Below are 12894 nucleotides of genomic sequence, written 5' to 3' on the forward strand. Positions count from 1 at the left end.
AAGAGACAGGTCCATGGAGGGCCAGGCCTAGGGCTGGGTTTTGTTCTAGGCCTAGGAGCCCCTTCATTTGCATTTATATTAAAAAGAAAAAGAAAACAAACATAATTAACTAGAAAGGTGTGTTGTTTCCTGTAAATTCGAGGGCTTCTGCTAAACTGCTTCCTGGGGCAGAGGGCGGGAGGCACACCCTCTAAGCACTTTGGGTGCCTGGCAGCTGCAGCTGCCAGGGCTCCCCCAGCTTGGGGTCAACCTGGCAGGTGGTTCCCGTGCAGCGTCCCTTTTTCCCGGTGAGGAAACTGAGGCCCGGAGCTGCGAACTGACCCCCTCATGATCTTCCAGGGTCTTCCACTGGCAGGCAGCCAAGTGGGGACGGCCTTCTTCCCCAGAACCAGCTGACCACTCAGCAAAGGCAGTGAGAGGGAGCAGTGCATCCTGGGCTGACTCGAGCGGCACCCACACCACCCCTGCTAAGAACCCTCAGGGGGCTGCTCATTCCCGCTGGTTTCTCTTTGGAGTCCGAACCAGCCCAGGCCTGCGCCCAGAACCACAGATCAGAACCCACACCTCTCTACATGAACTTTATCAACAGGCTCACAGTTTCTTTATGCAGGCAAATTGGAACGTCCCTGGGTTGGACTTGAACTCCAGTCCTTTCCTATTGGAGTCCAGCCCCGGGACCTGCCAGACTTCCCCTGTCTGGGGTTGGGGTCACCAATGACTGGGGAAGGACCGCTGTTCCCATGCCCAGGGCGGGCAGCTCGGGAGGCACAGCCCAGCTCTCCGGCACACAGGCGCCCCCACCCCAATCATTCCTGTGCAGCTGCCTGTTATGAGCAGAGCTCGCCCTGGGAGTTTAAAGACAGACGGGCGGTGACGACCAACTGGCCCTTCCAGGCCCTGGAAGCACATGGTGTCAAAGGAAGGATTTTCTGGGCTTTGGCCGCGGGGCCGCGGCCTGGGGCAGGCAGGAGCGGAGCTGGTTATGGAGACAACAGAAGGCCAACTTCCTTCCCAAACCATGAAAACCTGCGGCAACGAATTAAACACTGCAAACAAGATGACTCTCCAGAAGTATTTTCACCCCAGAAGGAAACACAGGCCGTCCTGCCCAGGACTTCCTGTTGCATATGGCACAGAGGAGCCCCGCTCTGCCAGCTCGCAGAGACGAACGAATGCCAGGGGGAAGTCGGGGGAGGAGGCCTCGCCTCACCGGGCACAGACAGGATGGCGGGGAGCAGGAAAGAGACCACCCCAAGCCAACTCGGGGCCCTAGCCGGACCCTGGGGAGGGCTGGGGGGGGCAGACAAGTGGCAGAGAGACACCACCTGCCTCCTGCGCTGAGGGCACCCCTCGTCCACTGGGACGAAGTGCCCTGCTGGAGTCCCCAGAGGTCTCTCTCAAAGTATAATGTCTGCGATCCCCCTGACCCCAGGCCGTAATGGGGGTGCTGCCCTTGACACCCACTAGAGAATGAATGCTCACTGCACAGCACCCTTTGGGGAACCCACGGGAGTCCCCAGGGCGTCCCAACAGGACTCTCCCCAGACTGGGGCTGAACTTCTCCCGTTTCCAGGCAACATGCAGACTGGTCCTGCCCCCTGTCTCAGACTCGGGGTGGGCGGGTCTTGATGGCCCTCTGTCCTCGACCTTGCTTCCAGCCCCGTTTCCGGGTGGCCACCCCCTTCCATCACCAGACAGCAAACTCTCTCCCCCCTCCAGGCCTGGCATGACGGGCCCCAGAAGGCAGGAAGAGGAGCCAGCAGAGAGGATGACTGAGATCGGCCTCAGCGACGCTGGGGGCTGGTGAGGGTCAGCGCCCCCCACGCTCCAGAAGCAGTCGCTGGCCACCTGAGCCCCTGTCCACGCCGCGGGCGGCAGGCCGGGCCCCTGCAAGTCCCGGAGGGGTAGTAACTGCAAGCTTGGAGCCCCGTACAGCCCAGCCGCGCCGGGGCGGTGGGTGGGTGGGTGTCTGCTATAGGATTATTCTTAGCGCTCCACTCTCTTCGCAAAAGTGGCGCCTCCGCCCTCTGGGATCCGGCACGCTCGCTCGGGGCTCGCACGCCCGGCCCAGACACAGACACCGGCGCGGAGAAGCCGCGGGTGGGGTCCACGCCGGGTGAGGCGCAGAGGCGCCAGAGAGGAGGGGGCTCCCGAGGAAGAAGGAGGCGCTGCGAGAGGAACCCCAGCGACTGGCTGCGTGGACCACCCCCCGGCGCCCCGCACCCAGCCCCGCACCGCGCGCTCGGCCGCCTTCCCGGACGCCTCCAGGGCGCAGGCAGCCGGCGGCGCGCCCAGCCCTTACCTATGGTGGTGATGACTGTGATGGCAAAGTAGAAGGAGCCGGCGAACCTCCACTGGACGCCGGCGCGGTGCGGCTCCGACTGCAGGATCACCAGCTCCAGCTGCCGGTAGTCCTCGCCGCTGATGTTGTACTTCCCCTTGATCCGGGTCTCCTCGGCTCGGAGTTTCTCCTCCTCGCGCATCTCGTGGTCCGACTCCAGGGCGTCGAAGACGGCGGCGCCCACCAGCAGGTAAGTGAAGGTGCAGACGATGAGGGACAGAGTCCGCAGGTTCTGCCTCTTCATGGCCGCCAGCAAGGAGCTGGCGCGGGGGGCATGTCCCGCAGGCTCGCAGCCGCGCGCGTCCCACTGCAGCGCCCGGCGGCCGCCGCCTCCTCCGCCGCCGCCGCCGCCGCCTCCAAGTTGTAAGCGGCGGCGGCAGCAGCAGCAGCAGCAGCAGCAGCGGGGAGGCGGGGGGCGGGGAGGCTGGGGGGGCCCCCCTCCGCCGCGGCCGCCACAGCCGCCGCCACCGCGAGGCGGCTGGCGGGGCAGGGGCGGCGCGGGCCCGGGCCCGGGCTCCGGCGAGAAGGCGGACAGGCACAGGAGGCTGCTCGAGCGCCGAGGCCAGGCGTCCGGGAGCCCCGACACCCTGCGCCAGACCCGGCCGAAGCAGCCCGCCCCACTGCGCAGGGCCATGCACGGCGGCGCCGCCGGGCACCGCGCTGCCCTCTGCACCCCGCCCCCCGCTCCCGCCAGAAAAGCAGGAGCAGGAGCGGGCGCGAGGCCCGAGGGCGGCCGCCGGGGCCCGCGCCCCTCAGGGTCCGGCTCCGGGGCGGTGGCGCCCCGCTGGGAGCCCACAGGTTTTCGCGCGCCCGGCGGGACCACCTTCTCCTTTTACCCCTCTTCACACACCCCCCCAGGGGGTGCGGAAAAGTTTTCGAAGTGGCGGCGTCTCCGGAGTCCCCAGGAAGCGGGGAGGGGCCCGAGCAGGTGCAGCGGGCGGGGCAGCCAGATGCCCGAAGGTCCGAGCGCCCGGGGCCCACCAGGGCGGGCAGGGACCTGGCGGGGTCCCCTCCGGGCGTCGGGCGGTCCGCGAAGTTTGCTCCTCTCAGCCCCCGAGGCGCAGGAGCGGGGCGCGGCCTCCGGGCGGCAGAGCCCGCGGCGGAGCAGCCTCGGGGGCGGCCGGGGGACCGCGAGGTGGCGGTCGTCCAGCCCGATCCTCCGAGGGCGGCGGGCGCGGCGGCGGCGGCGGCGGGAGGGGTCCCGCGGGCCTCGCGGAGCTGCGGGGCGGGCGCGGGCGCATCAGCCGCGCCGGGGTCGGGGCCCTCCGGCGTCCGGGCGTCTGGGGAGGCGGCTGCGGCGCTGGTCTGCCCAGGGCGCTGCGTGCGTGCGCGCCGGAGGGAGCCCGAGTGTGTGTGTATGTGTGTGCGTGTGCGCGCGCGTGGCAGCCCCGCTCCGGCGGGAGGGCCGCGGGGGGCGGGGGCCAGGCTACGCGGAGGCCCGGCCTTCCCTCCTCTCTTCTTCACTCCCTCCCGCAGCCTCCTGGGCTCGCCACCTCCCTCCTGGCCCGCCGCCAGCTGGCGAGGCAGCCGCGGCAGCTCCGGCAGCAGAGCGAGCGTGGCGCGGGGCGCACGCGGAGGGAGCCCAGGAGGGGCGGTGGGTGCCGCGCGAGGGGGCGGAGGCGAGCGGAGGAATAGGTGTCTCCGGAGTGAGGGTGGGGGCGGAGCCACCAGCAGGTTTCAGCGGCGGGGGATGGGAAGACTAAGGCGGCTGCTTGGGTCCTTGAAGCCCGGCTTCCTGAGAGCGCGCGCAGCCACGCGAGGCGGAGAGTTTGAGAGACCCGGGGCTGGGGGAGGAAAGGGGATTCACCCCGAGAATGCAGACAGGCGGCTTAAGAGAGAGGAGAGATCCAGAGGAGAGTGGAGAGCGCGATCAGAGGAACTGCGGACACCCGGGAGCGCAGCAGCACACGCGGTTCCCCCAGGGCCAGCCACCTGGCGCTGGCGCGTGTCCCTGGCCGGGGGCACCTCCCCATCGCGTGGCGAGGTTCCGAGGGTTGCCTCAGCCCCAGCGAGCGTCGCAGACCGGGTGGCTCGGCGCCTGCAGACCCGAGTTGTTCCCCCGGAAAGTGCCGTGGATGGAATGGACCGCCACTGTTGGGGCCCGGGCCGCAGGAGAGGACGCCGCACCCCCCTTTCCTGTTCCCTCCCTGTGGCTTTTACAAGAAACACTCCTTGGTTCCCCGAGGCTGGGTGCACCGTGCACCCAGAACGCAACCCTGCCCTTACGTCGCCGCGCGGCTTGATGGCCCCTCTCCCGACCAGCCTGGGGAAGGAACGCGAGGTTCGTGCCGGGGCACACCTATTTCTTGGGTCCAGAGAAGGGACCTCGCCCGGCTTTACCCCCTTCCCATTTCAGCCGCATTTGCCGTCTTCCCCCACCTCCCTTCAGGTCATAGATGGGGTTTCGCTCGACCACCGGACCCCTGACCTCTTGGAGCTCAAAATAGGCTGGTTGAAGCTTCGGAGACCTCCCCCGCCCCCACTCCCGACTCCCCTTCCCTGGGTCAGGCGGCCTCTTTTGGACCCAGCCAAGGAAGAGATGGAGACTTGAGGGAAGGGGCGCCCCCCGGCGGCGGGCTAGGATCCGGGGCAGAGGTGGCCAGGGGCGGTGCGGAGTAGGCCAGAGCACCAAACCCAATCTTGCTCAGCTCGCGAGCTCCAGAAGCCACGACACCTCCGAGCGCCCCCTCCGGCGGTGCTTCAGTTCCCAGTTGGGGGGGGGGGGCAAGGCCGAGAGACTCCAGGGACCCTGGGCCTCACCGAGGCTCACCGGCTTTCCACACCTTTGCAGGGACTCGCCAGTGCCTGAGCCCCCGCTGCGCCGGGGGAAGGCCCCGCGCTTTGGTCTGGGCTGTTCGGTCTCCACTGGGTCTGCGGGCGACAGTGAGCAACTAGGGAGGAGGATGGGAGCGAAAGCCCCACCCTAGCGGGCGCTCTCCCTAAAATTCATTTTGGAAACCTAGACCCCGGACTCGGCGAACGAGCCGGGCCGCTCAGTGAGTCACCACGAGCAGGCGGAAAGGACTCCAAGCGGCCGGTAATTAACTGCGCCCCGGCCAGACCCACGGCGGAACCCCAGTCGGACCTCCGGAGGCTCAGCGGCAGCGGCGCCACACCAGAGCCACAGCCGTCCGGCCTCCGCTGTCCAGAAGCATCGGGCCCGCCAGGGGGCACTGGACTCCGACCCACATGCTCCGAGCGAACCCGGTGGGGGCAGTGCGCGCTGGCCCCACTAGCAGGTGCAGAAACGGGGGTGGGACGCTCTCCACTGGCAGAGTCCAAGCTCTGAAGAGAGCCACTTTTGCTGGGTTTACAAACAGCCTTTCAGGAAAACGGAACCGTTTTGTGTACGTACTTGAAGGGACCTCAGAGATAAACTAGTCTCAACCGCGGTTTTACCGAAGGGGAGAATCACTGTGCAACACAGGCAACTCCGACCTGGAGCCGGCACTAGAGCCTCCCCTGGCTCTGTCCAGCGCTCCTTCAAGGCCCTGGCTGCCTTCTGATCTCGTTTACAGTGCCTGAAGGCCCCCCCCCAAATGGTGGTTCTTCCTTTTCACCCCCCTCAAGAGAAACAAGTGGGGGAGCCGGGCCTCAGGGCGGGACCTGGGGAAGGCTGGAGGAGCAGGGTGCCCTGGTCTGTCCGTCTGCACCCTGCCCTGTCCTTCCATGGCCTACGCCTACAGGTGGAATGGAGCTCCTCAGAGCAGAGCTTGACATCTTCCTAGGGTCCTTCGCACTCATCCCCAAGAGGCAGTTGCCGAGCCAGCACGGGAGGGGGCAGCGCCCTCTTTGCCGGAGTCGTTTTGGAAGCAACAACTCCAGCCCAGCTTGGAGGTGGAGTCGGAGCTCAGGTGTGGCCAATCAGAGCCCAGGATTCTCCTGGCTGCAGTGATTGGCTGGGCGTGGCTCACCTCTCCCCCAATGAGAGCCCTGGGAAAGCGTTCCGAAGAGGAGGGAGGCAGGTGCTGAGCGTGCAGGCCCCGGCAGCCCACTGGGCGAGCAAAGGCGAAGGCAAGCTGCAAGCAAGCTCTCTTCTGCTCAGGCCACCGTGGGAGGGTCCTAGGCTGGAGGCGCTGCTTGTGGGCTGACTGGCGGCCTGGCCGCGCTCCTGGGCCTCCGTGAGTAGAAACAGGCGAGTCTGAAGAGATACCGAAGAACACATGGCTCCAGAGATCCGTTCTGCCTCCCTGTTTGCTGGGTTTTTACCCTCGCTGTGTGTCCATAGCCCCAGGTCTGAGGATCGGTGCCCCACCTCTCCTAGAGAGGCCCCGCAGCATTGCTGTTCCGCAGGGAGTCCGCGTGGACCCGACTGCCGGCCGCAGCTGCTCCCACAGCGCCCTGCATCGGTGAACGGACTCTGCTGCCCCTGAAGGCAGCGAGGCGCGGCTCTAGGCCAGGTCCCCCAGCTCAGGGATCCCCAACCTGTGGCCCCTGACCGGTACCAATATGGGCCTGTTAGGAACGGGGCCACACAGCAGGAGGTGAGCTTGAATGTAATGTCTGAGAATCATCCCGAAACCATTCCCCGCCCCCGGTCCATGGGAAAACTGTCTTCCATGAAACAGGTGCCTGGTGCCCTGAAGGGTGAAGGGTGGGGCTGATGGCCAGGGCAGGCCCTTGTGGCCTCTAGCCCCTCACCGGCCCCTGCCTCAGCCTGCAGCCTCTGCACTCCATGCCGAAAGCCCTCGGGAGCGCCAACCCGCACCACCACCCTGGGCATTCCCACCGCAGACCTGGCCTCTGTTCGTGCTGCCCTCCTCCCCGCCCTGCCCCCACAGCAGGCCAGTGCTATCCTTTGCTCAGGCTGTTCCCTCCTTCAAGCCAAGGACAGCCCCCCCTCCCCCATGCACACGCATGCTCTTGCTTTATTAGAGGAAATGTGATTACTGGGTTTCAGGCTTCTTAATGGGGCCCAAACCGTCTCCACGCCTGATCCATAAACAGCTCCGTCAGGTCTCGAAGCCTCTGCGCTGCCAGGATCAATCGGGCAATCGGCGGGGGCTGACAGCTCCCGGGGGCTGCTGGAGGGGTGCCAATGGTGCCCGGCAGGAGGGTCTCATTAACTGAGGCCTGAACCCCAAGGTCGGCACCCGGGGAAAGCTGCTCCACAGCCAGCAGGGGAGACGGGAGGGTGCCCCCAAGCCCACCGCCCAGTGCCTGAAGCAAAGAGGCTCTCACGGAGAGGGGACCTTTGTGCGACCCGGCCAGCTCTGCTGCCATCTTAACATTACCAATAATAAATTAATACGTGAAACAAAAATTAAAAATAGGAATCTTGTCCCTCAACAGTCAAAACAATGGTCATCAGAGTCGGTCATAACTTCAGTGCCACGGGAAAGCAGCCCGAGTCACTCCAACTTGAACTTGGCGTGAGATGGGGATCCCTCCCTCCGGGCCTAAGTTGGTGGGATGATAATGCCCAGGTAGTGTCCACAGAGGAAGGGGCACAGCTGGGCGTTGGAGGCAGGTGTGGGGCTCTCTCCGCAGAGGCAGCCTGCCCCTCACGCGTTCCCCTAAGGTGGCAGGCCATCCTCGTCCAAGCTCAGCTCTCCCAGTCTGGCCCGAACTGCTCTCAGGATGAGCAATAAGTACAGGTGGCCGGGGTCTCACTTTTTCCCGGGGTGACCTTGGGCAAGTGAGGGACCCTCTCTGCGCCTCTTTCCTGGTTGGTTAGGCAAGAGCAAGAGAGCCAGCCCACCTGATTGGCCCCTTCCGCTGTGCAGAAGGCGAGGCTGCCCTCTCTCTCTGCCTACCGGGCAGGCCGGGAGCGGGGCCAGCCGCCACATGCCCGCACGCGGGGGGGACGCTACCATGCAGCCAGCTCCCTCCGGGCGGGAGCTAACTTTAGCCTGGTCACACGGAGCGTTCCTGGTGTCTGTGCCCAGAGTTTACAGATCCCTGCGGAAGGTGTTTAAATATTTCTCCTTTTCAGAAGCCTGGTTCTCGCCTCTGCCATTTTCACCTTTGTGTGGCAGAAGGTATTTTTGCAAACACAGCCGAGGTGGCAGCGATTTCGCAGCGTGACACTGCGTCCCTGCACACACCACTGCTATTTCGGGGACTCGCAGGTGTGTCCTTTGTATCCTAAGGGGCCTGTCAATTCCCAGCGAGAGGAAAGGGGGCAGGGTCTTTCCAAGGCCCCCGAGGGTCCCTGAGCCCCTCATCCACAGGTACCTCCCCTAGGAAGCCTTCTTGGCCCCCAGGCTGGGTCTGGGCCTGGCCCTGTGGGCCCCTTTGTGAACGGCATTGTCCTCCATGTTCACGGTGGGCCCAGGGCTCCTTCAGGACTGGCCCTGTCTACCTATCTGTGTCCTCAGCAGCGAGTAGGGCTCCAGAAACATTGGCTGAGTGGAACCGAGGCCTGGAGGCCTGGGGACCGCCTAAGAGGCTCTCTACCTCCAAGCGGCCCTCTACCCCGAACAGGGCCTGCCAGGCCAGGGGTCTCCGAGCCGGCGCTGGGGTGTGTGCAAGAGGTGGACAAGAGACTGCAGGCTGTGGAGCCGGAGACCTGCGGGCCACGTGGGGGCTGCAGAGCCCAGACCAGCTTAGACTAGGGGAGCCCAGAGGGCTTCCCGGCTGAGGGGCCGGTGCCTGCCAGTGCCTGGGCTGCAGAATGGGCTGGTCCCCCAGCTGTCATGGTGGCTGTGAGCTCGGAGCAGGCTCAGCCACGCCTGCCCTGAGGATGCCACACCGCACAGACAGCCTGCCCATGGAGCTGAAGGAACTCTAGCACCTGGTGTCCTTCCTCTTCTGACACAGGAGGCAGCCATGGCCCAGAGAAGTGGCAGAGCTGGGAGGCATGACGTCACCATTGGCAGAGCTGGGCCACCACCCGCTCCAGAGTGCCCCATGCTTGGGTCCCCAGAGGGTCTTCCAGGAGTCTCCGCAGTTCAGCAACCCAGCTCCTGCCACCAATGCCCCCTGAGGGGCATCAAGGCTCCAGCAGCAGGCACCTTGTCTCGTGAGGTCAAGCCCTGCTGAGAGACCCCGTGTGGGCTCCCCAGCCGGGCAAGCCAGAGATGGGACTGCAAGAGGAGGAGAAAGCCCGGGAGAGAGAAGAGCGCAGGACGGGCAGAGAGGCACTTGGGGGTGGAGGTCAGGGACGGTGTGCCTGGGGAGATGTCATTTGAACTGTGACTTGGGGTCCGGGGAGGCTGTCCAGGCAGAGAGAGCAGCTTTCGCCCTGGTTCCCGGAGTAGGGTCTTGGCTTCAAGTTCAGAGAAGACCAAGAATGCAAATGTGGCTGGGGGTGGGCCCAGGGGAAGGTGGCCAAGGTGAGGTCAGAGGTCAGGGCTCCAGGAGGGCTAATGGGAGACAGGGCTAGGGTGGGTGTCCGACTGGCGCATTCTTGGAAGCCCCTGCCGCACTGGACAGGGCGAGAGCCCGCCGCACGGGGAGCACGTGCACGGGGCCGGGGAAGCTCTGCAGCCTGGAGGGAGCTCAGCCCCGAGAAGCACCAGTTGGAACAATGACCACTCCCTCCCTGGTGACTGTGAAGACGCTGGGTGGGGCTCATGTCACCAGCCACCCAGATGCCACCACTGAGGTCTGTGAGGAAGGGAGGTGGCGAGTGAGCAGGGCAAAGTCACCACAGCTCTGATGCTGTGTGGGGCCTTCCACCCGCCCCAGGACAGGGCTGGTGGGCACAGTGTGACTTCCACAGCCTCGGGATGGGTCCCCATTCCCCAAATCCCTCCACCACCTCCACCCGACACCCCAAAACATGTCTGCAATGGGGGCAGGCTGAAACACTGGCTTTTTTAAATCAGTTTGTCCTTTTCATTGATTTATTCTTGATCATAAATAATACCCTTTAACATAAAACTGACATTTAGAGGAAAATATAAAGAAACAGAAGAACCCCCCCAAACCTAAGAATCCCACGCCCCTGCCCCACCCCCCGCCCGGTCCTGGGAGGGCAGCACCATTCGGACCTGGGGTCCAGCCCTGGGAACCATGGCTGCACAGTCGAGGCCGACAGTGGCAGGAGTCAGAGACTCCTCGAGAGGCAAGTCTGAGGGGGCAGGTGGGCACAGAAAGGTGCTGGATGCCCAGGACGGTTCAGGGAGGAGTGGAGAAGGGGAGGCCTCCAGGCTGAACCCAGAACCACCTCACAGGTGGAGCTGGATCCCCACGGTGCAGTCCCGATGGACACACTCTGTCCCCTGGGTGTTGGTGACAACTGTGCTGTCCTAACACAGAGGAGCAGACCTCCCTGACTCAAGACTGGCTCCAGCCCGGGCCTTCAGGGCCGCTGCACTGGATGGAGGGGAGGCTGGAGAGGACCTCTGGGTGGGCGGTGGGCCGCCTCCTCCAGAGCTCAGTCTGCACGTGGGGCGGAGCCGGCTCACATCTGAGCCGGGACCTGGCAGGTGGGCCAAGTGGCAGCTCCTGGCTGGTCAGCCGGTGGCAGCATGGACACCTTTAATGTGCACCACACGGTGCGCCCGCACAGCCTCTGGACCCAGGGCAAGGGCAGTGCCAACACAAGGCTGGGAGTTGAACCCTGCTGCACCACACACCGGCTGCCCAGCCTCGGGCCGGCTGCCCCATGAGCGTCTCCGCACCTGTGGAGTGGGGACGCGGTGCCTGGTGTGATCTTGGAGGAGCGCCTGGCACAGGTGCGCGCCGATGAAGGTGAGCTGGTCTCGGCTGTCTCTGTCCCCAGCCGCGAGCCTCACCATATCACAAGCCTCCACTGCTTCTCTACACGCAGGAGCACCGGTGGCTCCCATACAACAGTCCTGGGAGACCCCAAAGCCGGCAGAGCAGAGGCAAACAGGAAGGGGGTGCAGGGAAGAGAGAAGGTGGTACGGATGCTGGGTGGGTCAGGGGAGGGTGGATTGCGGTTCCCTGACTCCCATCCAGGTGGCCCCATCCTTAGTGTTGGCGCTCCAGGGTCCATCCCCCCCAGACTCTGTCTGAGAGCCCGAGAGCTGTTTCGCTCTGCGCAGCCAGGCCCCGACGCAGGCCCGGAGGCTGCCGTGGCCAGCCAGGGCGCCGACACTGGCAGACCTCGTGTTCCTGCAGTTTCCACGGCCATCAGCACCAGCGGCACCACTGACTCAGCCCCAAATGCATCCCGCTCCCCTTTCCCTCCCCTGCGGCCCATGGGGCCACCCTGACCCACAGGTCACCCGGCACCTCGCTGGCCTCGGCGGGTAGCGGGCCAGGCTCTGGGAGCCGCTGCTCCCACCTCCAGTCCACTTGCCTTTGCTGAGCAGGAGCCTGGGGGAAGCTGAGGCCCTCCCGCCTCCTCTCCATGTGTGGTCAGCTCTGCACCCATGTCCTCCTTGGTAAGTCTCTTGAGTGTTCGATCGCCTCTCAACGTCTGTCTCTTGGGGCGCCCAGACCAACATAGGGACACTCAGCAGTCCACCCGAGCCCCAAAGAGCCAACAAGGAAACCCATGGCTTCCAGGGGGCCCAGGGGCGGGCCAGAGGGGAGCAGCCGTCACACCGAGAGGGAGGGAGAGAGGGGGAAAGGCACGGTGCGGGGAGGGGTCCACTGCCCTCTGGTTTCTGCATCAATCCAGAAGGACGGGTTGTACCGCACATTAGGGACTGAATGTCTGTGTCCCCCTGCACGGGACGGTGTTTGGAGGTGGGGTCTTTGGGAGAGGACACGAGGGTGGGGCCCCTGCGGTGGACATCGAGTCCCTGTGCAAAGAGGAGACCACAGCTCGCTCTCCCCACCATGTGAGGACACAGCAAGCTGGAAAGAGCACCCTTGCCAGGTCCTGATGCCTTGGCCTTGGACTTGCAGCCTCCAGAACCGTGAGAAGCGCGTGCCTGCTGTCAACGCCCCCAGTCTGTGGCGTATGTTAGAGCAGCCTGCAGTGACTAAGCGCAGTACCAAAATTTTCAGATGAAACACTCCACGGCCAAACCTGACAAAGGCCCTTATGTGCGGCCCCTGTGAGGTGACAGGCAGCTCTGGAGGCCTGGGCTGATGGACGCTCCCTGCCACAGACACGCATGACCCCTGGCACGGCCCCATGCATCTCGGCCCAGAAATGTCCTACATCTCCTCTGAACACACTTGGTTGACCAGAGCAGGCCGCATGGCCACGCCTGGGGGGTCCGGTCCACGTGTGTGTGGCAAAGGCCTTCCCCCGAGGACCCTGGCCCCGGGCCAGCCGCCACTCAGCTGTGAGGGTAAAAGGACGACATTTGAAAGGGCACTTCCGGAGTCCCCATCCCTCCGCTGCCTCCCTCAACTGAAAAATTACATGAACAGGAATGAGGACAGACCTGCCTGAGACTGCCACCTGAACGCCGAGCAAGGGGTCTGAAACAGAGGGCTCATACCAGGAGAGTCCCTGAGATGTAAAAGTCACAGGTCTGTGTGTAAAAGTCACAGGTCAGCAACCCCCATGGCTCTGGGCAGGACAAACAGCGAACACTCCGAGGGTCTCATCCTTGAGGGGAAAGAACAGAGAACTCTGGAGATGTCACTCTGGACTGAGGGGGAGGAAGGAGGGAGACAGAAAGCAACTTGTTGTGTGGGACAGTAGGTACCCAGCTCCAGAAACAGGCTGCAGACGCCCA

General features: G+C 64.7%; 1 protein-coding gene across 1 annotated transcript in view; it reads right to left on the minus strand.

Annotated features, from left to right (window-relative positions):
* KCNK9 (potassium two pore domain channel subfamily K member 9) overlaps positions 1-2585 on the minus strand; it is a 58386-nt gene extending 55801 nt beyond the window's left edge. Inside the window, exon 1 of the mRNA XM_037049019.1 lies at positions 2303-2585. Within this exon, the coding sequence (XP_036904914.1) occupies positions 2303-2585 (283 nt within the window). The remainder of the gene's footprint in view (positions 1-2302) is intronic.
* Positions 2586-12894: the final 10309 nt, after the last annotated feature.

This window comes from Sturnira hondurensis, unplaced genomic scaffold (assembly GCF_014824575.4).
Source record: "Sturnira hondurensis isolate 20B ecotype Veracruz unplaced genomic scaffold, ASM1482457v3 Scaffold0006413, whole genome shotgun sequence".
NCBI lineage: Eukaryota > Metazoa > Chordata > Mammalia > Chiroptera > Phyllostomidae > Sturnira > Sturnira hondurensis.